At 53.7% G+C, this 27483-nt stretch overlaps 2 protein-coding genes across 4 annotated transcripts; both read right to left on the bottom strand.

Moving 5' to 3' along the window:
* Positions 1 to 433: 433 nt before the first annotated feature.
* On the bottom strand, positions 434 to 13577 carry C8H16orf46 (chromosome 8 C16orf46 homolog). Of its 3 annotated transcripts, none has more exons than XM_055146518.1 (4): positions 13512 to 13540; positions 9654 to 9838; positions 7775 to 8018; positions 434 to 3838 (listed from the first exon to the last, which is right to left on the bottom strand). In XM_055146518.1, the coding sequence occupies exons 3-4, from the start codon at positions 7982 to 7984 to the stop codon at positions 2837 to 2839; spliced, it is 1212 nt and encodes a 403-aa protein (XP_055002493.1). In that variant the 5' UTR covers positions 7985 to 8018; positions 9654 to 9838; positions 13512 to 13540; the 3' UTR covers positions 434 to 2836. The 3 variants fall into 3 exon arrangements, with proteins under 3 accessions (XP_055002493.1, XP_055002494.1, XP_004600914.2); XM_055146519.1 differs by lacking the exon at positions 13512 to 13540 and adding an exon at positions 13289 to 13328; XM_004600857.2 differs by lacking the exon at positions 9654 to 9838 and having other exon boundaries at positions 13512 to 13577.
* A 1014-nt stretch (positions 13578 to 14591) lies between these two features.
* On the bottom strand, positions 14592 to 27242 carry GCSH (glycine cleavage system protein H). The gene is made up of 5 exons (XM_055145789.1): positions 26996 to 27242; positions 22821 to 22900; positions 21918 to 21981; positions 16578 to 16709; positions 14592 to 15075 (listed from the first exon to the last, which is right to left on the bottom strand). Exons 1-5 carry the CDS (start codon positions 27120 to 27122, stop codon positions 14978 to 14980), a joined length of 501 nt encoding a protein of 166 aa, XP_055001764.1. The 5' UTR covers positions 27123 to 27242; the 3' UTR covers positions 14592 to 14977.
* Positions 27243 to 27483: the final 241 nt, after the last annotated feature.

Below are 27483 nucleotides of genomic sequence, written 5' to 3'. Positions count from 1 at the left end.
AAATCAGGGGCGGCCCCCCGAGTGCAGAAGTGCCCAAGGTCTGTAACCTGTCCTTTTGTTCTTTTTTTTTTTTTTTTTTTTTTTTTGCTTTTTGGGTCACACCTGGCGATCCACAGGGGTCACTCCTGGCTCATGCACTCAGGAATTACCCCTGGCGATGCTCAGGGGACCCTATGGGATGCTGGGAATCGAACCCGGGTCGGGCCGTGTGCAAGGCAAATGCCCTCCCCGCTGTGCTATTGCTCCAGCCCCTGTCCTTTTGTTCTTTCTGAATAGTGCGAGCCCCAGTAAGCCACATCTCCAGTTGCGAACACTGTAACTCTCGCCGGTCTGAAGGCGTCCCCTGGCTGGGGCGTCTAACAGCTGGCACCGCACCCCATCCTGGCCTTGAGAAGAGCCCCCCCCCCCCCCCCCCCCCGTGCACAGGCACAGTCTGTCCCGGTCTCCACGCAGAGCTCCAGCCCTCGAGTCCACTCTCGGCCCCAGCTAAGCCCAGACTTAGCAGGCCCAGCCGCAGTTCCTCAAAGTTAGAGGGTCCCCCACGCACCCCCCTCTAGACACGGGCAATCAGGTGGTTTCTTCATTCAGCAAAGGTTTTTAGGACAAACTTAGAATTTGTTTCTAGACAATAAAGAAGTACCCAGCCAGGGCTGGAGCGATAGTGCGGCGGGGAGGGCGTTGGAGTTGCCAGTAGCCAACCCAGGTTTGATCCCCAGCATCCCATCTGGTCCCCTGAGCACCGCCAGGAGTAACTCCTGAACGCAGAGCCGGGAATAACCCCTGAGCATCACTGAAGGTGATGCCAAAAAAAAAAAAGAGCACCCAACCTCGGGAGGCAAATACACCTTTGAATGACTGTTGTACTACATTCTTACATGTCGGATGTTTTGTAAAAACAAACCCCTAAACTTACATTAAACAAACCGATGGAAAACAGATGTTTACATAGTCATTCTGTCTACCCTTTATTTAAGAACCAAAGTTCAAGTACAACCTACTACAAGTAAGGCAAACTACGGAGCTAAAGAGTAGCTACGGGGTGGGCTATAGTACAGAGGGATGGGAGATCACCTTGCACGCAGCTGAGCTGGGTCAGGTTCAACCCCCAGTACCCAATTATGGTCCCCTGACCTGGCCAGAGTGATCCCCGAGTAAAGAGCCAGGAATCAACCCTGAGCACTGTGGGGTATGGTCCAAAAATGCAAAAGGCAGGCGGGGAGGGGTAAGACTAGCTAAATTGCTATTACAAAGAGGCTTCTCAGCACTTCCACTGCATTGTCACTTGGATTTAAAACATTACTGGGGTCGGAGCAGTAGTACAGTGGGTACGGTTTGGCCTTGACGTTGGGTCCCCGGCTCCCATGTGGTCCCCTGGCGCCAGAAGTAATTCCCGAGAGCAGAGTCACAGGAGTAACCCCCAAGCATGCAGGGTGTAGACCAAACCACACACACCCTCCAAAATGCTTCATTTACAAATGTTAGTTGATGTATAACTTTGGCTGGTGGGCCCAGGGGCCGGAAGGGCGGAGGGACCTGATTCCCTGCGTCCGTCTGGGCAGCTGGGCCAAGGTCAGGCTGGAGCAAGCGGCACGAGGCCACGCAGCCACAGGCACTTCGTTAGGTAATTCATCATTCTTTGGGGGGGCTGGTCTGGGGGCCACACCCAGCTGCGCTCAGGGCTTCCTCCTGGCTCTGCACTCGGGGTCACTCCTGAAACGCTCAAGGGGCCATATGGGCGGCCAGGGATGGAACACGGGGTCAGCCGCGTGCCAGGCAGGAGCCCTGCCTGCTGGGCTATCTTTCCAGCCCAGTAATTAATTACTCTTTTTCAGTTTTAGTTGGGTTTTTTTTTTCTTTTTTGGTCACTCCCAGCGTTGCTCAGGGTTTCCGCCTGGCTCTGCACTCAGGAATTACTCCTGGCGGTGCTCGGGGGACCATATGGGATGCCAGGGATTGAACCCAGGTCGGCCACGTGCAAGGCAAACACACTACCCGCTATGCTATCACTCTGGCCCCCCGGAGTGATTATTCTTAACTTGTTTCCTGACAGGCTATGCAGAGTTGGAGCAGCAATGTCCCGACCCGGAGCACCTCACGAGGCTCCACTTCAGCATATGCAAGCTCGGGCACAGTGTAACCGTGCACATAACATAAGCACGCAGAGCCTGGGACAGGCAACACCGGGCGCCGTCCGCTCGCTGCAGAGACACACGGCAGAAGTGTCACTGTGGACACTGAGGATGCAAGAGAGAGAAGACATCCGTTTACAGAAGGGAGGCGCTGGTCTCCTGCAGACTGCACTGACGGAAGGGCAGGCTACAGGCAGCCTTCAACACGGGGCGGAATGGAGGTATCTGTGGAGACGAAGATATTCCACCGCGGATGCAGAAAGATCTATTTGCACAGAGGCTAGCGTGAAAACACTGTTTCGGGTATTTGTGGAAGGAAAAATGAACCAACATACTTCACAGGACTCATCAAGACATCAGCTGGACAAGCCCAGGGTGCTCCGCCGAAGGCACCGGGGGAGGCAGAACAGCCCAGGGCTGACTCGGAGATGCCCCGGGACTCCCGGCGGGCCGGAGAGGCGAGTCGCAGAAGCCGTCTGCGTGTGGCTCGTTGGTTACGCGGCAGCAACCGGCAACACAGGACCACACGAAGGGTTCTAGACCAAGGCAAGATCCAAACGGTGAAGTTTAAGTTGCTCTGATTCTTCTACAAAAAACAGGGCAAGGGCGGGAGGGGAAGGGGCAGAGGGGAGGCGATGCGGGGCCCGAGCGGGCGGACGAAGGAATTTCCAGTGGTGCCGGTTCCCCGGGCGTTGGACGGTCGCAGCTCAGAGGAACCTGTGAGTGGAGACGGGAATAACGACTCTGCTCACGGTGAGAGACGGCAAGAGAGGCCTTGGGAAGAGTCCGGCCTCCAGGCTCTGGGCCCTGTCCTCCAGCTGGCCCTCGGGGTGCGCCCGCTTCGGGGCCGCTGACAGCTGTCTGCACTCCTTGGCTTTCAACTTGGCTCTGTGGCTCTGCATGCCCTGGTTCTTCAGAAGCCGCAAGGTGGCGAGGTAGCGGAGGTTCTTGGGCTGGGGAGGGCACGCGGGGGCTTTCTCTGGCAGGAAGGACCAGTGCAGGCAGCACGGCTCCGAGCAGGCCAGCAGGGGCGGCCGGGGGCCGGGGGGCGGGAAGGGCAGCAGGTCTTTGACCTTTAGGTGCATGGCCAGCTCAAGGGGGTGCTTCTCGCCTTTCCTGCCCCCCGTTTTCAACCCAAACGTGCACGTCACGCACTCCTCCTTGCCCGCAGCCGGCACCTTCTCCTCCGGCTGGCAGCAGAGGCCCGCACTCTTTCTGCCCAGGACACCCAGGCCTTTGGGGGACGCCGCCTTCAGAGGGGGCAGCACCACGAGCGCCTTGGACGCCAAGGGCTCGGCCACGGCCGCAGCTCTGTCGGCGCCGCGGGGACACTTGGAGTCCTTGGCCCGGGCAGCCTCTGGGGCGGCCCAGTCCTCGAGGCACCAAATAAACTCTTTTATTTGCAGAGACTTTTTCTCTCCCTGACTACAGGTGGGTAAGCACATCTTGCTGACCTCCCTGGAGGCAGCGCCGGGGGTTGGTGGGCGTCCCGGAGACTGGGAGGGGCTGCCGTGCGCCTTCTCGGGGCCAGTTTCAGCGCGAGCCCCCAACTCCTGCTTCCCTGACAACTGCGCTTTGGCCTCGACACCCCCGGGGGAGAGGCTGAGGCAGATTAAGCAGCTGCTGGAACTTTCTCCCACCTTCACCTTCTTAAGCTTCTTCCTGGGCCAGATGCAGGCGTTTGGAGCAATCCTGCCCCAGCCCCGGACCTGCAAAGGAGGGGGCGGTCACTCTCCGGCCACGCTACCCCCACTCCGGACACAGTGCCCGCGGCCGGCCTTCCCGGAGCCAGCAGTCCTTGAAAGACTGACTCTCTCTGTTTCTGCGGGACCAGCCCTGTGATGCCCTGCACAGTGGCAGGGACCGACAATGGGTCCCGAGGCCGGGCCATTTGGGATTGAGGTCCGGCAGGGCGCGCTGGGCTGGGGGTCCCCAGCCGAGTGGCGCCTGGCCCGGCATAAGGGAAGTGCTGCTGGCTGTGACTCCCACCTCCAATGTTTCTTTAAAGCCTACACCAGCTTTATACAGAGCAAAAGCATCTATAACAGCACTTGCCAAACCTGTACACTAACAACATGTAGTTCTCAAGGACTGCGCCTGTACAGAGGGCGTAGGGCGTTTGCCTTGCATGTGGCTGACCCGGGTTCAATCCCTAGCATCTCAGAGTCCCCCAAACACCGTCAGGAGTAACCCCTGAGCATCGCTGGGTGAGGCCCCAGAACAGCAGAGAGACAGACAGGTAAAGACCATGCAGCGCTGTTAGTAAGTGCCTACTCCTACGGGCTGATCCATGTCTTCAGATGTCAGTAAACAGGAGTGTACACGGCTCGGTGGCAGAGCACTTGTCCTGCATGTGTGAGGCCCCGGGTTGATCCCCTGCATCACAGCCCCCTGAGCATGCGGTCAGGAGCGTGTGCCTCCCGCCCACCCCCCAAAGAAAGCAAAGTCCAGCAACATAAAAATAAAAGTGGGGCGGGGCTGGAGCAATAGCACAGCGGGGAGGGCATTTGCCTTGCACGCGGCCGACCCGGGTTCGATTCCCAGCATCCCATAGGGTCCCCTTAGCACCGCCAGGAGAGATTCCTGAGTGCAGAGCCAGGAGTAACCCCTGAGCATCGCCAGGTGTGACCCAAAAAGCAAAAAAATAAAAAATAAAAATAAACATGGGGCTACAGCTGGTGCCTCTGCCCGGCCCGCCCTCCCGGCCCCGCAGGGTCCCGGGAGCCAGACTCGGAGGCTGCTGCAGGGAGAATGTCCCCAGCCTGTACCTGGCCCCCCAGATCACCTGCTCGGAGACCACCGGCTAAGAGCACAGGAGTCACCCTCACCAAACCAACCAGCTCCTGTCACCGAAACTCTAGCCTGACTGTGTGCGCTGTAGCTCCACTCTGCTGAGCCTGAGATGGGCATGAACACAGCTCCCACGCCTGCTCTCTGCCAGTGTGGCTAGCAACCCTGTCCACGGCATGAGCGGTTAGGGGCTCTGACACCCCCCCCACCCCTCGCACCCGTCACCTGGAAGGAAGCTGAGGGCCAGGCCTTGCAAGTCAGAGGCAGATGCTGGCACACTCGGGATGAAGCGTTCTAAAGCAGGGGGCGGGGCGGGGATCTCCGCGGCCTACTAGTCACCCTGCCCCTATCCCCCTGCCGCTGTTCCCCCGACCCTCCCATCACCTCACATGTCCAGCTCCCAAACGATGCATTAAATGAATCTTTTTTCTTTGGAAGGAGGTTGTCTCCCAAGTGATTCTCCAGGGCTGCCAGGGCCCTCCCAGTGACTGGGCCGTCGAGGCCAGAAAGTTGGCGCCCGGCCCAGAGGCGGGGCAGGCCAAGTGCAAGGCAAGTGTGGAGACCAGGTAAAGACTCTGAGGGGTGGGTCGGAGGGGTGGGGAGCACAGGCCTAGCGTGTGTGCAGGCCCCTGGGCCACACCCCACACTGTCCAGAACAATGTCAAGAGCTGGTCCCGGCTCCCCTCTCCCCTGCAGTCACCCACACATTCCGAAGCATAAGAAGCATCTGCTCACAGCAGTGAAGAGTCAGGCACCACAACACCAGAGAATTCTCCGGGCCCCGTATGGAGCCAGTATCACCGGGACACCCCAGATGGAGCAGGAGCAGTCTCCCCGCCGTCTCCAGAAGGAATCCCGGTGACCATGAGCTTCTACAAGCATGGCTCCGGAGTGTGGGTATCAGAACTGTTTCCCCAAAGCACGCAGCCACATACTCGGCCACATGACCTTTCCTGATATGCCAAGTGAGCAATGGAAAATAAATGATCTAGTGTCTGCTTCTGGAAGGCAGGCTTGAATGGTGGTGGGAATATCCGAGCAAAATGTAATGCCCAAAACTAGAGAGAGTATCTGAGAGTATCTGCCTTACCCCGTAGAGGCAGGGTATAAGGGCCTGGATGGAAGTGGAGGAGATAATGGGGATATTGGTGGTGGAAAGTTTGCACTGGTGGAGGGTTGGGTGATCGATCATCGTATAGCTGAATATCAAACATGAAAGCTTTGTAACTAAATCTCACAGTGGCTCAATAAAAAAATTATTTTTTCTTTTTGGGTCACACCTGGAAATGCACAGGGGTCACTCCTGGCTCATGCACTCAGGAATCACCCCTGGCGGTGCTCAGGGGACCATATGGGATGCTGGGATTTGAACCCGGGTCGGCCGCATGCAAGGCAAACGCCCTACCCGCTGTGCTATCGCTCCAGCCCCGGCTCAATAAAAAATTTTAAAAGAAAGAAATATAATACAGTAATCAATAAAATTGATGACTGAAAAAAAAAAGAAGCATCTGCTCTTGGCTGGCTCGGCAAGCCCGGGGTCGCGCTGGAACAAGGACTTGACCTGTTTGTCCTGATGTCTCACCTGCTCTTCCCACTCTAGAGAAGCCCACGTTCTCTCCGACACGCGCTTCTCTCTCTCTCTCTTCCCCCACAGCTGATTAAGCTTCAATAAAACTTTCTTGCTCCACCGAAGGCAAACCAAAAGCAGCAGCACTTTTCCTTCTGTGGGTCTTGGGGCTGCCCGGTGGAGCCCGGCCACTCTGAGGCTGCCGTCCTGGGGTCAGCTCAAACCCAGGGTGCTCTGGCCCTGAGCTACTTCCCCCGCCCACGCCGCAGCGTTTCCTTAAAACACGGTCTAGGAAGCGCTTGGGCCTGAGCCGAGTCCGTGTCCTCCCCGGGGCCCCTCGGGGCCCACGCAGAGGGGGAACCTGGGCTTCCGCTCCGGCCCTCGCTCACCCCCGCGTCCCAGTCCCTCGGGGAGCACGTCTGCGCCAAAGCCAGGTTCTCAGGCTGGGACGGCAACTCCACACAGGGGTTCCACGGTGGCACAGGCCGCGGAACTCCAAAGTCTCTCTTGACTGGGAACTGAGCCTTCTGTGCTCAGGAAGTTTCATTCCCAAGTGGAACGCTGGGGGCTAGGTCGGGTTCCATCCCCCACACCCCAAATAGTTCCAAAGTGGAACTCTTGGGGTCAGAGTGACTGGTAGTGACTAATTGTGCGTAGGGGGCTTGCCTGGCTCAGGCTCGATCCCTGGCACCCCAGATGGTCCCCCGAGCCCGCCAGGAGTGATCCCTGAGTGCAGAACCAGGAGTCGGCCGTGACTACACCCAGGGGTAGCCCCACAAAGCAGCAGCAACAAAAATAAACCCACAGGGTTCGGAGCGGAATTGTGGGTCAGACTCGGGGTCTTGGGGAGCCCCACCCACCTGCTGAGGGGATCCCCAGCACATGAGGGGATCACCCTCTGTACACCCCAGTATCCTTGTCCAAAGGGGGGCTGCTGCGGCCGGGAAGCAGGCCAGGCATGTGTGAAGCATTTAGTACCAAAGAGACTTAATAAAAGACAGTGTTGGGGTCAACCGGAACAGGACAGGGATTGCAATGCTGACCCGGGGTCGGTCACTGGCACCCCATATGGTACCCTCAGACCCCACCAGGAGTGATCCCTGAGCACAAGGCCAGGAGTAAGCCCTGAGCATAGCTGGGTGTGGCCCCAAAGCAAAAGGAAACAGAAAGGCAGTGCTGTCACCACTGACAGTCCCTCCGCCCCAGGGTTCCTGCATCACAGTGCTCACAGGCATTGGTCTGAATCAAAAGCTGCCACTAACTAGATCGAACTCAAGACGATACTCACTGCTTCTTCCCATCCCGTGCCGATCGCAAACTCTTTGGCCTTCTTATCTTCTTCGAGTGTAAGGGCACTGATGCTGAGGAGGCAACGGACATGGTTCTTTTCCCTCCTGCCATCGGGACAGGCAGAGGTTAACGTGCTCTCTTCTGTGCTTTGAGTTTCACTATTGCCAGGATTCTCAAACTCTGCCTCATGCCGCTGGAAGATATCCATGGCTCTGAGAGCTGCTGGACGTTCTTAGTATCTTCTCCCTGTCGTTGGGTATACAACTGAGTTGAGTTTATCTGTTGGGGGCGGGGCTGAGGGGCCTTACCCAGCAGTGCTCAGGGTCCACTGCTGGTGGTACCCAGGGGACCACATGTAGTGCCAGGGATGAAACCGGAGTTGGTAGCAGGCAAGTCAGGTACTCCAGAGCCACGTCTTTGAGACACATTCACGGACTGGAGAGAGAATACAGAAGGGAGGGCGCCTGCCTTGCACGCAGCCAACCTGGGGTCATCCCTGGAATACCATGCGGTCCCCGGAGCCCCACCAGGAGTGACCCCTGCACAGTCAGGAGTAAGAACTGAACACTGCTGTGTGTGGTTCATTTTTTTTTAAGACACATTCAGGAGGAGACAAAGAAATCTACAAACCAATCTATTGTAATGCAAGAACTGACATAAGAGGGGCCGGAGCGATAGCACAGCGGGAAGGGCGTTTGCCTTGCACGTGGCCGACCCAGGTTCGATCCCCAGCATCCCATATGGTCCCTCGAGCACCGCCAGGAGTAATTCCTGAGTGAAGAGCTAGGAGTAACCCCTGTGCAATGCCGGGTCTGACCCAAAAAGAAAAAAAAAAAAAAGATAAAGCTAAATTTAACTGACAACTGCAGTTTAATAAAGACCAAAGCTGGAGCCAGAGAGAGGACAAGACCGTCGCAGGCTCTCTTCCTTGTGGGAAAATAAAAAACCCTCACATATTGCTTGTGGGAATCAAAAATGCTGTAGCCACATTGAAAAACTGTTAAGTTCTTCAAAAAGTGGAGTGGCTGGAGATAGCACAGCAGGTAGGGCGTTTGCCTTGCACGCGGCCGACCCAGCTTTGATTCCCAGCATCCACAGGGTCCCCCGACACCGCCAGGAGTAATTCCTGAGTGCAGAGCCAGGAGGAACCCCTAGGCACCACCGGGTGTGACCCATAAAGAAAAAAAAAGTGGCATATTCTTAGAACCGAAAATAGGCATTTTTTTAATTTACTGGGTTTGGGGGCCACAACTGGTGATGCTATTCCTGGGTCAGTGCTCAGGGGTCACTCCGGGCAGTGCTCAGTGAGCCACACGCAGTGCTGGGGACCAAATCGTGTGCAAATCAAGTGCCTTTCTGACCCCCAAAAACAGACGTGTAGGGGCTGGAGAGACAGTGCAGCCGATGGTGTGTTTGCCTTGCACACGGTCCACCCAGGTTCGATCCCTGCCACTCCTATATGGGCCCCACCGGGAGGGATCCCTGAGCAGAGAGCCAGGAGCACACGCTGAGGACTGCCAGTGTGGCCCGAAAGATAAAATAAAAACTAATAAAACTTACGGTTGGGGAGGCTTGGAGGCAGCTCAATGGCTGGGCACAGACCTAGCACGCACACAGTGGGCTTCGTTCCCAGCACACGGTCCCTGAGCATCACCGTGCCAGGCTCTGGCCGCCCCCGTAAGCCCTCTGAGAGGGCCCGCGGGCCCGGGCAGAATCCTATCCGCAGGCCCTCACTCTCAGCAGCAGCCTGGCGGCAGAGAACCCCTGGCTGGGCTCCCGAGCTCCTGGCACCGCTCCGGGAAAGCCGAAACCCAAACCTTATAGCCAAGTTCCGAACCCTAGGCGCTACAAGCACTTCACGTATGCGTTCCAAACACCTGCCTCACTGAACAGGGTCCGTGTACCCGACGCCTCCTGACTGGTCACTAGGAAGCATCTCCAGATGGACGAGTGCAGGTCTCGTGTCAACGGTCTGGTGCTGCACACCAGAATCCCCTGGAACAGGGATTCTTCGCGAGGGTCAAGACACTCCACTGCTGAAACAGATGACGGTGGCCTTTCCCTAAGGAGAAGGGAAAAGCCACTTAAGGAACAGCAGAGCCTCCCATGTCTCCCTATAAACGTGTCCTTCCAGTTTTATTGGCCCATTTTGATTTATAGCTTATATAAGAGACCACAGCCATCCTAGCACTAAGTCTTTGGAGACAGGGAGACGGCTCAAAGGGCTGGAGTGAGTGCTCTGCTCTGCAGGCAGGCGCCCCGGGTTCGAGCTTTCTCATTGCATGGTGCCCAGGGAACTGCCAGGAAACTGCCAGAGATGGGAGGGGTTCCCCCAGAACCAGCGGGTATAACCAAAGAAAGACATAGTATATGTACATATATATTTAGTTGGGAAGTCATACCAACTAAATACAGTATATGGGCTGTAATGTCAGACTGTCTAAGACAGACTCAAGTTCAAATCCAGAGTGAAGCAGAAAATCAAACCTGAAACCACCACTAGATGGTGTCTTACTCCAGGGAACTCTGCATGTCACAAATTACGACAAGTACAGTTCTAGCTAGTACTTGGCTGAGGCCTCCGCACTTGAGCAGGTTTATGGAACTCTTCACCTAGAACAGCAACTGTTTCAGAACTCACAAGCCTAGCATCTTAAGTTACTGGAAAGGATAAAATCTAAAGGAAGCCAGAATTTATGGAGATTTCTACAGAAACTGTCTCAAGAGGTATCTTGAACATGGAGCGTAAAGAGATTTAAAAAAAAAAATCTGATGTAGAAGAGAGGATTTTACTAAGTAGAAAGTCACTGGAAGAAAGAGATTAAAGTTAGGGGCTGGAGCAATAGCATAGCGCATAGGGCGTTTGCCTTGCACGCGGCCAACCCAGGTCCAATTCCCAGCATCCCATATGGTCCCCTGAGCACCGCCAGGGGTGATTCCTGAGTGCATGAGCCAGGAGTGACCCCTGTGCATTGCTGGGTGTGACCCAAAAAGAAAAAAGTTATTTTATTTTTATAAAGTTTCTCACAATAATTTATTATATTCAATATTCCAACACTATTCCCATCACCATTACACCTTCACACCACCATTATTTTCCCATCCACCACCTGGGCCTGTCCCAATAGCAGACCCTAAGTAATTTGTTTTGCATTGCTTATTATGAATAATTCCCTAAAAAATGATCAAAAAGATTTCCTTGGAATAAAGTGTGTGAAGACTGTTGTATCTCACCCCGGAGCTATTAAACCCTTATAGAAGAGATGACTGTTTTTGTGTCTGGGCCACACCCCTTGGTGTGCAGGGCTTACTCCTGGCTCTGCACTCAGGTATTATCCCTGGTGGGCCCAGGAGACTGCACAGACATAGCAGGTGCCGGGGATCAAACCCGCGTTAGTCACGTGCAAGGCAAGCAAGCACCTTACCCGCTGTACTATCGCTCTGGCCTCTGAAACTGCATTATATGATATTTTTGTATGTTTACATATACCTTTTTGTCAGAGTCTGGCAAGCTCCCCGTGGCATATTGGATATGCCAAATACAGTAAAAATAACAGTCTCATTCCTGGGGCTGGAGCAATAGCACAGCAAGTAGGACATTTGCCTTGCATGCGGCTGACCCGGGTTCAGTTCCCAGCATTCCATATGGCCCCCCCAGCACCACCAGGAGTAATTCCTGAGCGCATGAGACAGCGGTAACCCCTGTGCATCGCCAGGTGTGACCCAAAAAGAAAAAGAAAAAGTCTTATTCACCTGACCCTGAAAGAAGCCTCCAATCTTTGGGAAAGATGAGTAAGGACAGACTGCTAAAATCTCAGGGCTGGGATGGATAGAGACATTACTGGCACCCGCTCAAGTAAATCAATAAACAACGGGATGACAGTGATATAGTGACATATATAAAATCAGTGTATATATACATACCCGTGTGTATTATCTATCTCTCTATATATAAAAAATGAATCTGAATTTTTATAATTATAAGCAGTTTATGTCAGAATGAAGAAATCTATGTTGCTATAAAACTTATTTTCTGGCAGAAAAATTATACCCAGTGCAAAGTAAATTAAAGAATCATATTCCACATCCTGACTGCAATGAAGTTTTACAGCCTAATTCAGTTTGAGAATCACCAGTATATATTATACATCAAAGCTCAGACTAATATTTTCCAAGGACAATAACAGCAAGAAAAAACAAAAACCACAGTGGGGGTTTGTCTCTGGGGCGGGACAATGCATTTGTAGGTGTGTTCAGAACACTAAATTTGGAATAGAAAGTGGGAAGATACAAAAACATGGGACTGAAGTAAACTATCATAAAAGGAGAAAAGAAAAAGAGGAAAAAAGGAAAAGTAACAAAAACAAGGAAAAAGATATGAAAAATAAAAAGAAAAAAATAAACTGTCACAGAAGATACTAAAGTGACTATAATGACAATGTACAAGGAAAACTTTTTTTTTTTTTTTATCATACTCTGCAATGCTCAGGGCTTAATCCTGTAAGCCTGGCTCTGTACTCAGGAATTAATCCTGGCGGTGCTCAGAGGACCACACGGGATGCAGGGGATTGAACGCAGGTCGGCAGTGCGCAAGGCAAATGCCCTCCCCGCTGTTTGAGCTCTATTGCTCTGGCCCAGGAAAACATTTGTTACTGAGGTCTCAGCTGCCAACCTCCATGCTGGGGTCCAGCTGTGGCCCCCTGGCAACGTGTGACCTTGCCTGAGAGCTGGGAGCAATCCCTGCTCCGACACCCAAGGACAGGACTGGTTCCGCCAAGGTTCATGTGAGCATGAATAAGGACGAAGGCAAAGAAAGACTCGTCAAGGTACCTAAGACATGAAAATGAAATAAAGATCAAAGACTGAGAAGCCCAGAGCCTACGGAAATTCCCGACGACCCAGAAAACTCTCTTTTACAGTAGTACCTGAGGACAGAGATGGACACAACGGACCCAAACTGTAACCGCGTGCACTTGGCGGGCGGAGAGCTGGTCGGGGGGCTGGGGCTGGCCTCGCACACGGCTGCCCACCGCCAGGTCTCTGGCACCACCCGTGGGCCCCCAGAAGGCTCCCTGGGTACAGAGCCAGGTGTAGCACCAAACTTAAAAAAAAAAAATTCTTTTTAATTTAATGTTGCCAACTATGAGCTGGAGCATGGCACAGCAGGGAGGGCGTCTGTCTTGCACCCGGCCGACCTGGGTTCGATTCCCAGCATCCCATAGGGTCCCCCAGCACCGCCAGGGGTGATTCCTGAGTGCAGAGCCAGGAGTCATCCCCGAGCATCGCCGGGAGTGGCCCAGAAAAGCAAATTAATAAATAAAACAGGGCGTTTCCTGGGGCCTTGACGGACCTTCTCCTTGGGGAACTTCCCGGGGGACGAACCGCTCCGCGGGGCACAGAAAACTTCACAGTAAAAATGGTTCTGACGTCACTGCTGCGGGAGGGGTTCGAGAGACGGTCGGGCACCACGGCTCCCCGGAAGCGCGTGCGGCGTGCCCGCGAGCAGCCTCACCTGCCGCCGCCTCACCTGCCGCCTTCCCCGGACAGCACGGCGGCCGGCCCGGCCCACGCGCGCCGCCGCCCCGCCAGGGCCGCCCGGCCCCGCCCCCGGGCCCGCCCCCGCCGCGCCGCCCAATCCGCGCGCGCCGCCCTCAGGCCCCGCCCCAGCGCCCCGCCCATGTCCGCCGCCACCTGCCTCCCCTCGCCCCCAACGCCCCGCCCCCGGCCGCCGCCACCTGCCTCTCCTCGGCTCCGCCGCCCGGAGCGCAGCTCCCCTCTCTCCGCCGGCGGGGTGTTCTGGGGGTGGGGGTCTCGGTCGGGGGAAGCGGTCGCCTACGGGGTGTGAGCCGCAAGGTACCCGGAGAGTAACTTAATCCCGCCCGCGGCCGCGGAGGCAGTTGCCCTGGGTTACGGGCGCGCCGGGGGCGGGCCCGTGGGGCCGGAGTGTCGCGCGGAAGTGACGTCACCACGCCGCGCAACAAAGCCGGGCGCGGGAGTCCCGCCAGGCCGTGCGCGCGCGCCCCCGCGGGAGGAGCCGGAGGGAAGGGCACCTGCGGCCACCCTGCACCCTTCTGCCGCGGCCGCGGGGCGAGGAGGCGCCCTGCGCGCTTGGGCGGCACTTGGCATCTGCCACTGCCCCCCAGGAGCCCGCCGGCAGCCCATAGGGCCCCCCCCCCGCCCGGTGATCAGGGAGCCGAGCCCCTGCCAGGGTCGTGCACTGGCTCCTCGCGGGGGTCGGGCGCTGCCTCCTTCCTGCAGGTGCTCAGATAGGCCGTTTATCATCGGAACGTGGGGATACTTCCCTCTTCCTTCATTAATAGTCAGGAGCTTGCCTTCCTTCAAGGACGCTTTCATTCCCCTCTTTGGTTTTCTGGATCACACCAGTGGTGCTAATGGGGTGGGGGTCCCTCCCGGTGGTGCTGAGGAAGGGGTGAAACCATGCAGTGCTGGGGACTGTCCCAAGGTCTTCTGCATGTAGGGCATGTGCTCAGCCCCTGGAGCGCTCTCCAGCCCCAATTAGAGGCTGCAATTTAGCCACTAAGCACACTATTTGGCACCGTCAAACTGCTTCATCTGCAAAACTCACTGGTGAGTATCTGAGCTCCGAAAGCTCCACTTTGTCCACTTCTGTTTCCATGACTTCAGTAGGAACCGAAATGTGGTTTGACTTCATGGAGAATGCCATGTGACATGCTGATTAGACACTCTCACCTCATTTTTTCTCCTTTCCTTCGCCAACCCCAGCACGCTAAATTACAACTTGGAAAGAGTGACCAGAATCACTAAATAACAGAAAAACCAAAAAACATCATTAATGAAGTTGAACGTTTTATTATTAAAGTGTTCTTATTTTCCTGCAAGGCTGTTGCTTCATTGTATAAAAATAGCACCAGCAAAAACAAAATATTGCAAGATTAGGTCCATCTAACACTGCCCACCTACAATTTTTCTACACTGCCAGATTAAGTATTTTGATCTAAATCCAAGAGTGGATGAAGGCAAATTACATTGGTGTTGTGGAAAAAGATGCGTATAGTGTTCATTTGCAATCATCAGGAAGCTAAGGGGCATTTCCTTTCCAGTTGCATTGTTGCAAGTAGTTTTTCCACTGCTGTTGTATTAAATCTTCTATCCACCAGTAATTTAAGACAACTATGCTAGATTATGTGTTTTCATACTGGTTTATTAAGGGATTTCATTTTCACTCCTCAATAGATTTTATGTATTTCTCATATGCTTCTTCACTCATCAGTTCATCTAGTTCTGAAGGGTTACTCAGTGTCATCTTGATCAGCCAACCTGCAACCAAAAACGTATTTTATACTGTAGATTATCTTTAAGAGTAAAAGCCAAGAGGCTGGAGTGACAGTACAGCAGGGCACCTGCCTTGGAAACGGCCAACGAGGGTTTCGGTTCCTGGTACTGTACATGGTCCCCAAGTCCCCACCAGTAGTGATCCCTGAGCACTGCCAAGTGTGCACCCCCAGCAACAACAAAAGTAAAAATCAAGAACATTCAAAATCAAAATTAAGTTCTCAGTGCCTCAAAAATAATTTAGTGTTGGGCGAGAGTAAAGTGGGTAAGGCACTTGCCTTGCACATGGCCAACCTGGATTTGATCCTCAGATCCCATATGGGCAGGAATTACCATCTCTGGGTGAACTCCAAAAACAAACCCAAGAAATTCGTGTTCTTTGTATGAAGCAATCATGGAATTTTAAATTTTACCTTTGTAAAAAAAAATCAACATTCTTTTGTAACAGAATTTAAAAGAATTATAGTCAGAACAGATTGTTTTTATTTCTGGGCCACACTTGTGTGGTCCTCAGGGGATCCCCATGTGGTACTGAGCTGACCACATGCAAGATCCCACTAAATCTCCTGCCCCCTTTAACAAATGAAAAGCTAGAAGTGGCCCAGAGAAATAGCTCAAAGGACCAATGCACATTCTATTCATGCAGGAGCTTGGGTTTGGTCGCTGGCACCACATGGAACCCACGTAACACCAGGTAAGGCTGGCCCAGAAACTACAGAACTCTCGAGGGGCAGAGATGCTCCATGGGGCCCCCAAACACTGAGCTGGGAGTAGCCCTGAGGAAGGCCAGGTGTGGCGCAAAAACCAAAAAATAAAGCAAAAGCAAAGAACTCTCCAACTATAACCAAATCCTAATTTTGCACTTCTAGCTGTCTGACTTTAACAGGTAACTCTGTTAAGACCGCAACACATCTACACAGTAGAGATAACTGCTTGCTAGCCTATCTCACTGGGTTATTATAAAATGGAAATGTGAAAAAACAAAATGCAGTATGTATTAATTCATCACCACTACCCTCACATGATTGTTACAAGCTTTGTATCTCTAACATCAAGAAGCATAAAAAGACACATAACGGGGCTGGAGAGAGACTACAGCACGAAGGGTGCGTGCTTTGCACAAAGCTGACCCAGGTTGGATCCCCACGTCCCCTGTGGTCCCCCAATCACCACCAGGGGTGATCCCTGAGTGCAAAGCCAGGAGTAAGTCGGCACTGCCAGGTGTGGTCCAAGAACTAAGAAGAACAAAAATAATACTAAAGATACATAATTGTGAGGGCCAGAGAGCGCTCAACAGGCTAAGCACATGCTTTGCACACAGAAGGCCCAAGTTCCATTCCTGGCGCCACATGGCCCCAACTACCGCCCCCCACCCCCATGTGGTCCTCCCTCTCCTCCGAAACAATACAATCAGCAAAGGTTTGCTTTGAACTCTAAAAATTAACTGCAGCAATGATCCTTCGAAAAATCTCTTAGCAACAACTTACCATCTTCATAACAAGACTTATTGACAAGTCCAGGATTTTCCGCAAGAGCTTCATTGATTTCAGTTACTTCTCCTGATAAAGGCGAGTAGAGTTCACTAGCAGCTTTCACGCTTTCCAAAGCACCAAACTCATCTGACGTGGGAAAAATAAGACAATAAATGGCAAAAGTTAGTACCTGAGAATACCAACTTAGCACAGCAGGGCTCACCTCTACAAGCCCATGAAAACTGTGTTTAATTAAGACCACCAGAGCAGGAGGCGGCTCCCAGCATTCACCTGCCATGTGTGTGCTCCTCGGTTCAATTCCTAGCACCACAAAATAAAGCCAGAGGTTTTACCAAGCTCCTCACTATCAGAAAAAAGTTTCAATAAAGTAGCTCTGACTTCTTGGGAAATAAACTTATGGTGATGCATCTGAATACCAACAGGCTCGTAGTATCTAATACCAACAGGCTCGTAGTATCTAAAACTTAACTTTAAGTTAAGTGGCTCAGTGGGGGGAAAACAATATGAGAGATTTAAGTGATTCCAGGGGCTGGAGCAATGGCAGAGCGGGAAGGGCATTCTTCTTGCATGTGACCAACCCAGGGGTCCATCCTCAGCAGCCCATACAGTACCCTGAGCACCGCCAGGAGCGATTCCTGAGCGCAGAACCAGGAGTAACCCCTGTGCATTGCTGGGTGTGACCCCAAAACAAAAAGAACATTTAGGAGATTCCAATAATGGAGAAGTACCTTATACCAGGGCTGAAGTGATTGCACAGCAAGTAGGGCGTTTGCCTTGCACTCGGCTGACCTGGGTTCAATTCCTCCACCTAGCAAGCTACCAAGAGTATCCCACCCGCACAGCAGAGCCAGGCAAGCTACCTATGGTGTATTCGATATGCCAAAAACAGTAACAAGTCTCACAACGGAGACATTACTGGTGCCTGCTCAAGCAAATCAATGAGCAATGGGACGACAGTGACAGTGATCTTATACCAGACTGACCTTCTGGTATACTGATTAATAACTCTGAAATTATATGAAGGCTCTTGTGCAGCAATACCTAAGGTCTCAATCCTGAACCTGAGAGACGGAAAATGGGTGAGACCTTCATTTATGTCATCCAATACTGTCCCATTCACCTATCACAGAAGGAGGAAGCCAGAGTTGTGACTTAAGTTGATGATGGAGACCAGAAGTTGTCATCTTAGCAAGGAGCCACGATGAAAAGGCGCAGTCAGCAGAAACGTCCCAAGTGCCGCACCTGCTACACCGAGCAGACCCTCCAAGGAGGCGCGCCTGAAGTCGGAGGGCAGTGAAGCGGGGAGGGCACGTGCGTGCACACGGAAGAGCCACACCACCACGTATGACGCCCTGGGCACCGCCAGGAGCCCTGAGCACAGCCAGGAGTAAGCCCTGAGCACTGCCAGGAGTGAGCCCTGAGCACTGCCAGGAGTGAGCCCTGAGCACTGCCAGGAGTGAGCCCTGAGCACAGCCAAGTGTGGTCCCCTCCCAACAACAAAATTGTGGGATAGAACTATAATAATAGTACCTGAAGGGAACATATTTTTTAAAGGTTTTTTGTTTGTTCGGGGAAGTTGGGGAGAGGCAGCCTGGCAGTGCTCAGGGCTTGCTCCTGGCAGGGCTGGGGAACTGGATGTGCCGAGGGCAAACCGAGGTCTGCCTTACCCTGCCACCACTCCATCCCCGACAGTGAGGTGGGTTAATGGCGCTGCCAGTGACGGGTGTCTACACGCAATATGCAGCCTGAAGGAAAACCTCAGTCTTGGGGCGGAGTGAAACTGGGGCCACTGATGGCAGGAAATGGAATTGGTGGAGGGGCTGGTGTCAGAACATTACACAACTGAAGCCCAATCACGAACAGCTTTGTGACGGTGTAACTCACTGTGACCCAGTAAAATATATTCAGGAAAATAATAATTTGGGATTGCGTCAGCCACTGTGAAATGTGATGGAAAATCCAGGAAGGCCTGAGAGGGAGCCCCCAACTCCTGGGTTAAGCTTTGCTCAGGTCTCTGAATGCCCCTAAGAACTCGTGCGTAAGGGGCACGCCATGTCCTGAAGACCAACGGAACGGAGCCATGTTCTCCGGGAGATGGCATCCAACAGCAGGACTGCCAGCACCAGGAGACGGGAAGCCGGAGAGCAGCGAGCTGACACCTGTCCCTGTATGTCCTCCCGGGGCTGCCGGCGTCACCAGCCCACGTCACTGGGTCCGAGCGTTGAATGGCCAGACCCGCCCAGACAGCGAGCACACGGGAACAAACCCTGAGCCTTGCTTGACCGCTTCCCTTCTCCCCAAGAAGGATGAAGGATGAAGCTTAACAGACGTCTTCATTTATTTATATATCTTCATATCTGTACTTATGGGCTTGGGGCTTCACCAGGTGGCACGCAGGACCTACTCCTGTCTCTGCACTCAGGAATGACCCCAGGCAGTGCTCAGGGACTCAGGAGAAGGAACCAAGGGGGGGCCCGGGCAAGGCCAGCGCCCTACCTGCTGCATTATCTCCAGCTTCATACAACGTCTTTCTGTGACATCAGCCAAGGTTTCTGGGAAGCTCTTCAAAGAGGGTAGGGGGCCGGAGTGATAGCACAGCGGGGAGGGCATTTGCCTTGCACGCGGCCGACCCGGGTTCTAATCCCAGCATCCCATATGGTCCCCTGAGCACTGCCAGGAGTAATTCCTGAGTGCAAAGCCAGGAGTAACCCCTGAGCATCGCCAGGTGTGACCCAAAAACCAAAAAAAAAAAAAAAAAAGGGATAGGAAGAGCTATAGTATAGAATCTTGAATCAGAAATACTAAGAGCCAAGAAGCAGACAATGCTCAAGCAAGATAAATGAGGGAACACTTGGGTTGATAGAGATACAACCACTATCAACAATTTAAAAGGAGGCCCTTGAATTCTGGAGGGCTGCCAGGTGCCAGTGGCACGACGGGCTGCACGGGTCTAAGACCCACCTCAGAAACCAGGCACTATGCTGACTTCCTCTCTCTGTCTTAGGAGGTGCTGCCAGCAGAACTCACCAATACGACATAAACGAATTACTTTGCCACCTCCCCCCACCCCAACCACTCAGTGGGCACATGGGGAGGCCAGGATTTAAACTCAGTTCTGCCGGCCGAGTGCATGTCCCTTCCTGGCAGTCTTCACTGCTTCCAGCGAAACAGACTTGCTGGGCACGGAGTGAGCTAACGCACAGGCGAATACGGCCGAGCGCTGGATGGCGCCACAACCTAAACAAGCAGTAATCCTCCCCCAAAGAATCCACACACAGATTTTTTATTTTTTGGTGGGGGCAGGGTTGGGTGTACCGGGTGCCCGGGGGTGCCAGGGATTGACCCCCGGCTGCTCGCACATGCAACTGGCCTCCTGAGCTTGCACGTGGTGACCCAGGTCCATCCCCAGCCCCCCATATGGTCCCCCTGAACCAGCAGGGGTGATTTCTGAGCGCAGAGCCAGGGTAACCTGTGCATCAGCAGATGAACAAAAGAATGAGGGCCGGAGCGATAGTCCAGTGGGGAGGGCGTTTGCCTTGCACTCAGCCAACCTGGGTTCTATCCCCACCATCCCACATGTCCCCTGAGCACCACCAGGAGTGATTCCTGAGCACTGAGCCAGGAGTAACCCCTGTGCATCATCAGGTGTGACCCAAAAAGTCCAAAAAAAAAAATTACTCATCATTCTCCTTTATTTCAATTACCCCTCACCTAGCTGAGGTGGCCATGCTACCTAGGTTGCAATGAAATACCAATTAAAATGCTGAGACCTCTGGCTGGGATGTTCCTCCCCAATAGAGACGGAAAAAATACTGTCACACCGTAGCGATCCCTGGGCAGCTGTTCAGAAAAAACGAGGCAGCTTAGCAGGAAGCCACTATGTTGGGTGAAACATGAGGATTCACCAAACAGGCATCGCACGCCGCTTAGCTGGGTACCGGTCCCCTCCTGACACTCAGGGCTCCGCCCACAGGGCCCACAGCTCAACTTGGAGGAGTCAGGAAACATGGCAGGGCGCGGCACGGTGGGCGGCATGGAGGAGGCGGCCAAGCCAAGGGAACCAGAGAGCAAGAGACCAGGACACCCGACTCATTTGCAGAATATAGAGACGACACAAGGGCTCGGACAGTCCCCAGAAGGTACAGCCCTGTGACATCAACAGAACGTTAGGGGGGACCCTGGATAGTCGGGGGCGGATTCCTGGCTCTCTACCATGGGCATGGAATAGCCACTCAGCAGGGATCAACAGTAACTCTGTAGAGAAAGAAAGAAAGAAAGAAAGAAAGAAAGAAAGAAAGAAAGAAAGAAAGAAAGAAAGAAAGAAAGAAAGAAAGAAAGAAAGAAAGAAAGAAAGAAAGAAAGAAAGAGAGAGAGAGAGAGAAAGAAAGAAAGAAAGAAAGAAAGAAAGAAAGAAAGAAAGAAAGAAAGAAAGAAAGAGAGAAAGAGAGAAAGAGAGAGAAAGAGAGAAAGAGAGAAAGAGAGAGAGAAAGAAAGAAAGAAAGAAAGAAAGAAAGAAAGAAAGAAAGAAAGAAAGAAAGAAAGAAAGAAAGAAAGAAAGAAAGAAAGAAAGAAAGAAAGAAAGAAAAAGAAAGAAAGAAAGAAGTGGGACCTAGCCCCCAACTACCCATCATAAAGCCAATTTTTTTTTTGCTTTTTGGGTCATTGGGCCATACCCGGCGATGCTCAGGGGTTACTCCTGGAGGCGCTCGGGGACCATATGGGATGCTGGGAATAGAACCCGGGTTGGCCTTGTGCAAGCAAACGCCCTCCCCACTGTGCTATCGCTCCAGCCCTTAGCTGCCATTTCTGTGACAAACAAGTACCCAAAGAAATCCTAGGGGCTGGAGCGATAGCACAGCGGGGAGGGCATTTGCCTTGCACGCGGCCGACCCGGTTTTGAGTCCCAGAATCCCATATGGTCCCCCGAGCACCGCCAGGAGTAATTCCTGAGTGCAGAGCCAGGAGTGATCCCTGTACATTGCTGGGTGTGACCCAAAAAGCAAAAGAAAAAAAAAAAAAAGAAAAGAAATCCTAGATGATCTTTAAGGAGCCAGCCCAGCGTCTATTTTAAAAGAATTTCTGAGAAATTTAATCGTAAGCATGTTACTTGAGGAGGAAACATTCTGATGGCTCCAGGGTGAAAGAAATTATTGCTCAGAATAAAGACCACGTCAGGAAAATGCAGGCAGGACCAGCCGTCAAGAGGAGAAGAACAGACGGCAAAAAACCAACTATGAATAGCTTTACAATTCACAGTGCTTTAATAAAATAAACTAAAAAAAAATCCAAAAAATTAAAATAAAATAAATTAAAAAAAAAAAAGAGAACACTGACCTTGCTTGTTGAGCTTCGTCCCGACCTCAGGCAGGCTACAGTAGACGACGTCTCCCAGAGCTTCCTAGGAAAGACAAACCCCAAGAGACCGGGTTAAACCTCCCGAGCAGACGACGCCCCACACCGTCTCCCGTCACTAGACCGTGAACATATTACACGCGAGCTCACATCCTTGGAGTTTTCCTAGTCTTCTGTCATCTGTCACAGCCACACAGCCCCCGACTGACCAACAGCTCCTGAGACCCCGTGTCCCTGAGGCCCTTCCCTGCCTGTCTGCTGCACACCCCCCCGTGCTGTTCTCACAGTGCTCAGCCAGCACGAGGAGACCCTCGGGTGGGCTTACAGCCCCTCCTGCCCCCCACCGGCTTGTGCTTTATTCCCGGGGCGTGAGTGACAGCGATGCCAGAGAGCAGGAAAATGTCGCAGTGCCCCATCTGTGAGCTCCCAGATGTCTCCGGACCTCCACACACCCAGCACGGCACCGGCCCGGCTTCTCCACAGCACCTCACCACGGGGGCCACGGGAGCAGGGAGCTACGAATACGGAGCCGCTCAGTCTCCTGGGCGTCCCCTCGACTCCCGAGGGGCCTCCATCATCTCCAGAAAACGCTCCGCCTGGAGCTGGAACTTTTCTTCTCTCCTTCCCCGTTCCAGCCTGAAGAAGCATCTCTCCGGGGTAAAGTATGTGTCCTACACTTTTAAGTACTTGGCGGCATTTTAAAAATACTCTATCCCGTTTTCACTGAACTGTGTTATCTGATCGACCCATATTGATGTTCTCGGGCTTTTAGGGAGCTCGAAAATACTGAGGGGCAAAATTAACCGTGTTTGGAAGCCAGAAAGCCCCCCCCCCCCGCGCCAGATGAGAACAGACTGTCTCCAATACTCCAGGGTACTCCAGTACCTGTGCAAAATTGCTGATTCCCACTGTTCCAATACCATTTTCCGTTGTGATCCATTCGTGTTTGTCTGTGAACTTTCGCACTGCAACGGAAGACCAACACTTCAGCCCGCCTCTCCCCAGCAGGGCAGCCTCCCCCAGGCCCAGCCTTGCCATCCCTTCCGTCTAAAGCACACACACAAATATTCAGGCCCCCCAGGGAGAAGGCTCAGAGGAGGGGAGGGCAGGGCGGCAGATTCCAAGCGCCTGGTGAAGCCTGGTGAAACCGTCACTATCCCCTCCCCCCAATCAGGCGCACAAAGTATTTTAGAGTACCTTTCAAATGTGTACTTATTACGGCTCTGTTCTTCTAAAGAGAAATGACATGAGGCTTGGGGACACCCAAACCACCTCATGCAGGGATGGAAAGATAGCACAGCAGGGAGGGCACCTGCCTTACATGCGGCTGACCCAGGTCTGATCCCCGGCATCCCATGGTCCTCCCAGAGCACTGCCAGGAATGATTCCTGAGTGCAGAGCCAGGAGTAACGCCTGAACATCATCGAGTATGTGTCCCCCCCCCACACACAAATACAAAACAAAGCAAAAGCAGCTCATGAATGATTCAGCCCTTAAAAATATGTGTCTTCACTGCCAGCATGAGGCCCAGGCACGGAGCTGGGAGTACGGAGGGGAACTACCCCCAGCCTCCTGCCCTTGCCCCCCAAAGAATCATCTCTAGGGCGAGAGGTGGTCCAGTGCGGAGGGCGTTTGCCTGGCACGCACCAGACCCAGGTCCAATCCTAGCACCATGTAAGTCTCCCAGGACCCTGACCGCAGTGATCCACCAGTGCAGAGTCAGGAATGAGCCCCGGGCACAACTGGATGTGGCCCAAAAGATAAAAAAAAAAAAAAAAAAAAGATAAATGATGAATGATCCCAGCCTAGGGCCAGAGGGAGTAGGACAGCTGACGCATGCTTGCTCCGCATGCTTGCTCCCAGCCCTGTGCGCTCATCTGAGCAGCCGGATCAGCCCTGCGGCACACAGCCCTGCAGGGGACGGCCCACAGACGTCAACTGATCGTGGGAACGGAGCGATAGTACAGCGGGGAGGGTGTCTGCCTTGCACACGGCCAACCAGGGTTCAATCCCCAGCATCCTCGTATGGGCCCCCAAGCTCCACCAGGAGTAATTCCTCAGCACAGAGCCATGAGTAACCCCTGAGCATCGCTGGGTGTGACCCAAAAAGCAAAAAGCAAAAAAAAAAGTCAACTGATTGAGGGTCCAGAGAAATAGTGTGTAGGGCGCTTGCCTTGCATATGGGCTGACTCGGGTTCGATACCCAGCATCCCATATGGTTTCCCTGGGCACAGTTAGGAGTAATTTCTGAGCACAGAGCCAGGAGTAACCCAAACATTGCCAGGAAAGTCCAAAAACAAACCAAAAATATGGGGCCGGAGCGATAGCACAGCGGTAGGGCGTTTGCCTTGCACACGGCCGACCTGGGTTCGATCCCCGGCATCCCATATGGTCCCCCAAGCACCGCCAGGAGTAATTCCTGAGTGCAAAGCCAAGAGTAACCCCTGAGCATCGCTGGGTGTGACCCAAAAAGCAAAAAAAAAAAAAAAAAAAACCAAAAATATTAACTGATTAATCAATCCCTGAAAAGCATGTGTTTAAGGGCTGGGGATGTGGCTCAGTGGTAGGGTACTTGCAGGTGTAAGGCCACAGGCTGACCCCAGGCCCTAAAGAATAAATTTTTTAAAAGCATATGCTATCGGGGCTGGAGCGATAGCACAGCGGGTAAGGCATTTGCACGCGGCCGACCCGGGTTCGATTCCCCAGCATCCCATATGGTCCCCTGAGCACTACCAGGAGTAGTTCCTGAGTCCAGAGCCAGGAGTAACCCCTGTGCGTCACCGGGTGTGACCCAAAAAGCAAAAAAAAAAAAAAAAAAAGCGTACACTATTCTTAAATACATGTTCTGAAGAACCTTTCCAAAATAACGCACCATGAGTGAAGAGCAAGATGGTTCGTAACTTCAAGCATTCTGCCTGCAGCTCACTGTTCCCCAGGGACGGCTGCACTGACCGCAGCTGAAACTGCATTCATGACACACGGAACACAAGTGAACCAGGAGAATCACCGTGTGTTCTTCCCCCACCCACTGGCGAAGCTTTCTTAATTCCGTGGTCCTCGTGGGCGACACTGAAGGCACCTGCTTTGCTTCACAGAACTTCAAAACCCAAGTGGTCCAGGGAGGGCTCTTGCAGCCCCCCAGCTCCTCCCGATGGCACCCACCCTACACCCCCCACTTCCGGCACTGCAGGTGCCTGGACTGAGTCTAAAGCAAGCAGGAGCACAGGTCATTTCTCTTGTTTCTTTTATTAAAATTTTGGGCCACATCAGCTGTGCTCAAGGCTTCCTCCTGGCTCCGCGCTCAGAGATGACTCTTTGCTGAGCTCAGGGGACCTTATGGGGTGCCAGGATTCGAACCCAGGTCAACCAAATGCAAAAAAAAAGCACTTTACCCGCTGTACTATTTCTCCAGGTCCAGTTTAGCTCTTTCCCACTGCAAAGTTCTCCACAAAGTCTTTGGCCACAATCTCAAGTTAGTGTTGTGAACCGGTTCTGAAGTTTATTAACTAAGGGACTCTGAGGAAGGGCTGCAGGGGTTGGGGGAGGGGTGCTGGGGGACAGAAAAGACAGTGCAGGAGGTCAAGACCTGCCTTGGGTGAACCCAAGATCCATTCTGGTACAAGGACCCCTGGGCAATGCCAACAGCCTCCCTTCTCCCACGGGACCATCAGGGGTCCAACGCCGCCACCAACACCCCGCAAAAAAGGGATTCTGAGCAAAAATCTAGCATACTTACTGGCTACAATAGTCAAACCCCCCATTCTACAACTCAGAACCAGACGATCCCTTTAACATTAGTGTGGAGTTGGGTCCCGCTCAGCCCAACAAGCTAGTGTTGGCATTTGGGGGGGAGGGGCAGCCCAAACAGGACTGGGGGCAGAGGTAACTTGACTTTGAAGTTCCTATGTGTGTTTTGATTGTCTGAATTTGGGGGCCACATCTGGCCTTGCTCAGGGTTTACTTCTGGCTCTGCACCCAGGGCTCACTCCTACAAGTGCTCAGGGGACCATATGGGATGCAAGGATCGAACCCAGCTCCGCCACGTGCAAGGCAAGTGCCCTTCCCACTGTACTATCACTCTCGCCTCCAGTGTGTGTTTTTTAAAACTAGGAATTAGGCCATGATGTTTAGGCTAAAGACAATGATTGCAAGAATTCTCCTTTAACCCTTGGCCCAAAAGTAAAAATGTGCATGGTCAGTCAGTAAATAATTACATTCTTACTGAGTACCAAAAATCAGGGTTAGGAGCCTCAGAAAATTCATAAAAACACATATAAAGTTTGCATTATCCTTTTAAAATTTACTTGTTAGATACTATGTAAGTTATATGATTGCCTTTTTTAAAAAGTGTTGGAAAAACCATCATTAATACCATAATACCATCATTAATTTTATAAATCACAGAAAGTCAATCCATAAAAATTGTTTTAACTATTTGATACTATGCATTTCTAACAAGTAACACTATTAAGTACCACCTCGGGCTCTCTTCAGCAGTTACAAAGTTTCCAACCCTCCAGCCAACTCGAGTTACCACCACCGTCGCCACCCGGGGACCACGTTAAAAACCCTCCGAGCTCCAACAGACCGGCCGTATTGATATTTCGAACAATATTTAACTAGAAAACCGGGGAAGTGCAAAAAAGTCAGCAATCGTATCACACTGAATAACCAAGGAAAGTTTCCCAATGCCCGCGGAGGTAAATGTCTCTGGCGCCGCGTCAGCAGCACCGCCGCGGGGTGCACCAGCCGGCCGGGGGGCGCGGGGGTCGGGGGCCTCCTTTTGTGGCGGGCTGAGGAGCAGCAAATCGGCCCGAGCCCCCCGGCCCGCGCCGGGCTCCGAGACGAGCCCTCGGCGCCCGCGATCCGCGGCGCTGCTCCCCGCCAGGCCCGGGAGCGTTGGCGCGCGGGGCGGGGACGGCGGCTTCCCGCGGCGGCGGGTGGCCCGGTCGGCTCGGCCCGGCCCACGTGCCCGCAGCCCGAGGTCAGCACGCGGCGGCCGCCCGCCCGCCCTGCCCTGCCCTGCCCTGCCCGCCTGCCCGCCCGCCCGCCGCACTCACCGGCCCGCAGCGCCCCGCCCGTGCCCAGGCTCCGCGCGGCGCCCGCCCGCGGGGCCCAGGCCGGGACGCGCGCGGCGCGCAGGCAGCGGACGGCGGCCCGCACGCTCCACGCCGCTCGCAGCGCCATGATGCAGGGTGCGGGGGTCGCGGCGCGCCGCTCGGACACCCCGGCCGGCCGGCGGGGCGGGGCGGGGGCGGACCCGGACCGGAGCGAGCCGGAGCGAGCCGGCTGGACCGGGCCGCGGGGGCAGGGCCGCGAGGGGCAGGCCTGGTCCTGATAGGCCAGAGGTGACTCGGGGGCGGGGACTCGGGGCCGAGCGCGGCCTCGGATAGGGCGCCGCCGCCGGGAGGGGGCGTGGCGATCGGGGGCGGGGCGGAGCGGCCTGCGCTCCACCCCGAAGCGCCCGGGCCCGGCTCTGCCCGCCTCCGAGCAGCGGGCGGGGCTTCCGCGGGCGCCGGGACTTGGCCCCAGGCGTCGCCTCCGGGCC

This window comes from Sorex araneus, chromosome 8 (genome assembly GCF_027595985.1).
Source record: "Sorex araneus isolate mSorAra2 chromosome 8, mSorAra2.pri, whole genome shotgun sequence".
Lineage (NCBI taxonomy): Eukaryota > Metazoa > Chordata > Mammalia > Eulipotyphla > Soricidae > Sorex > Sorex araneus.
This window is presented reverse-complemented; position numbering and strand designations above follow the sequence as displayed.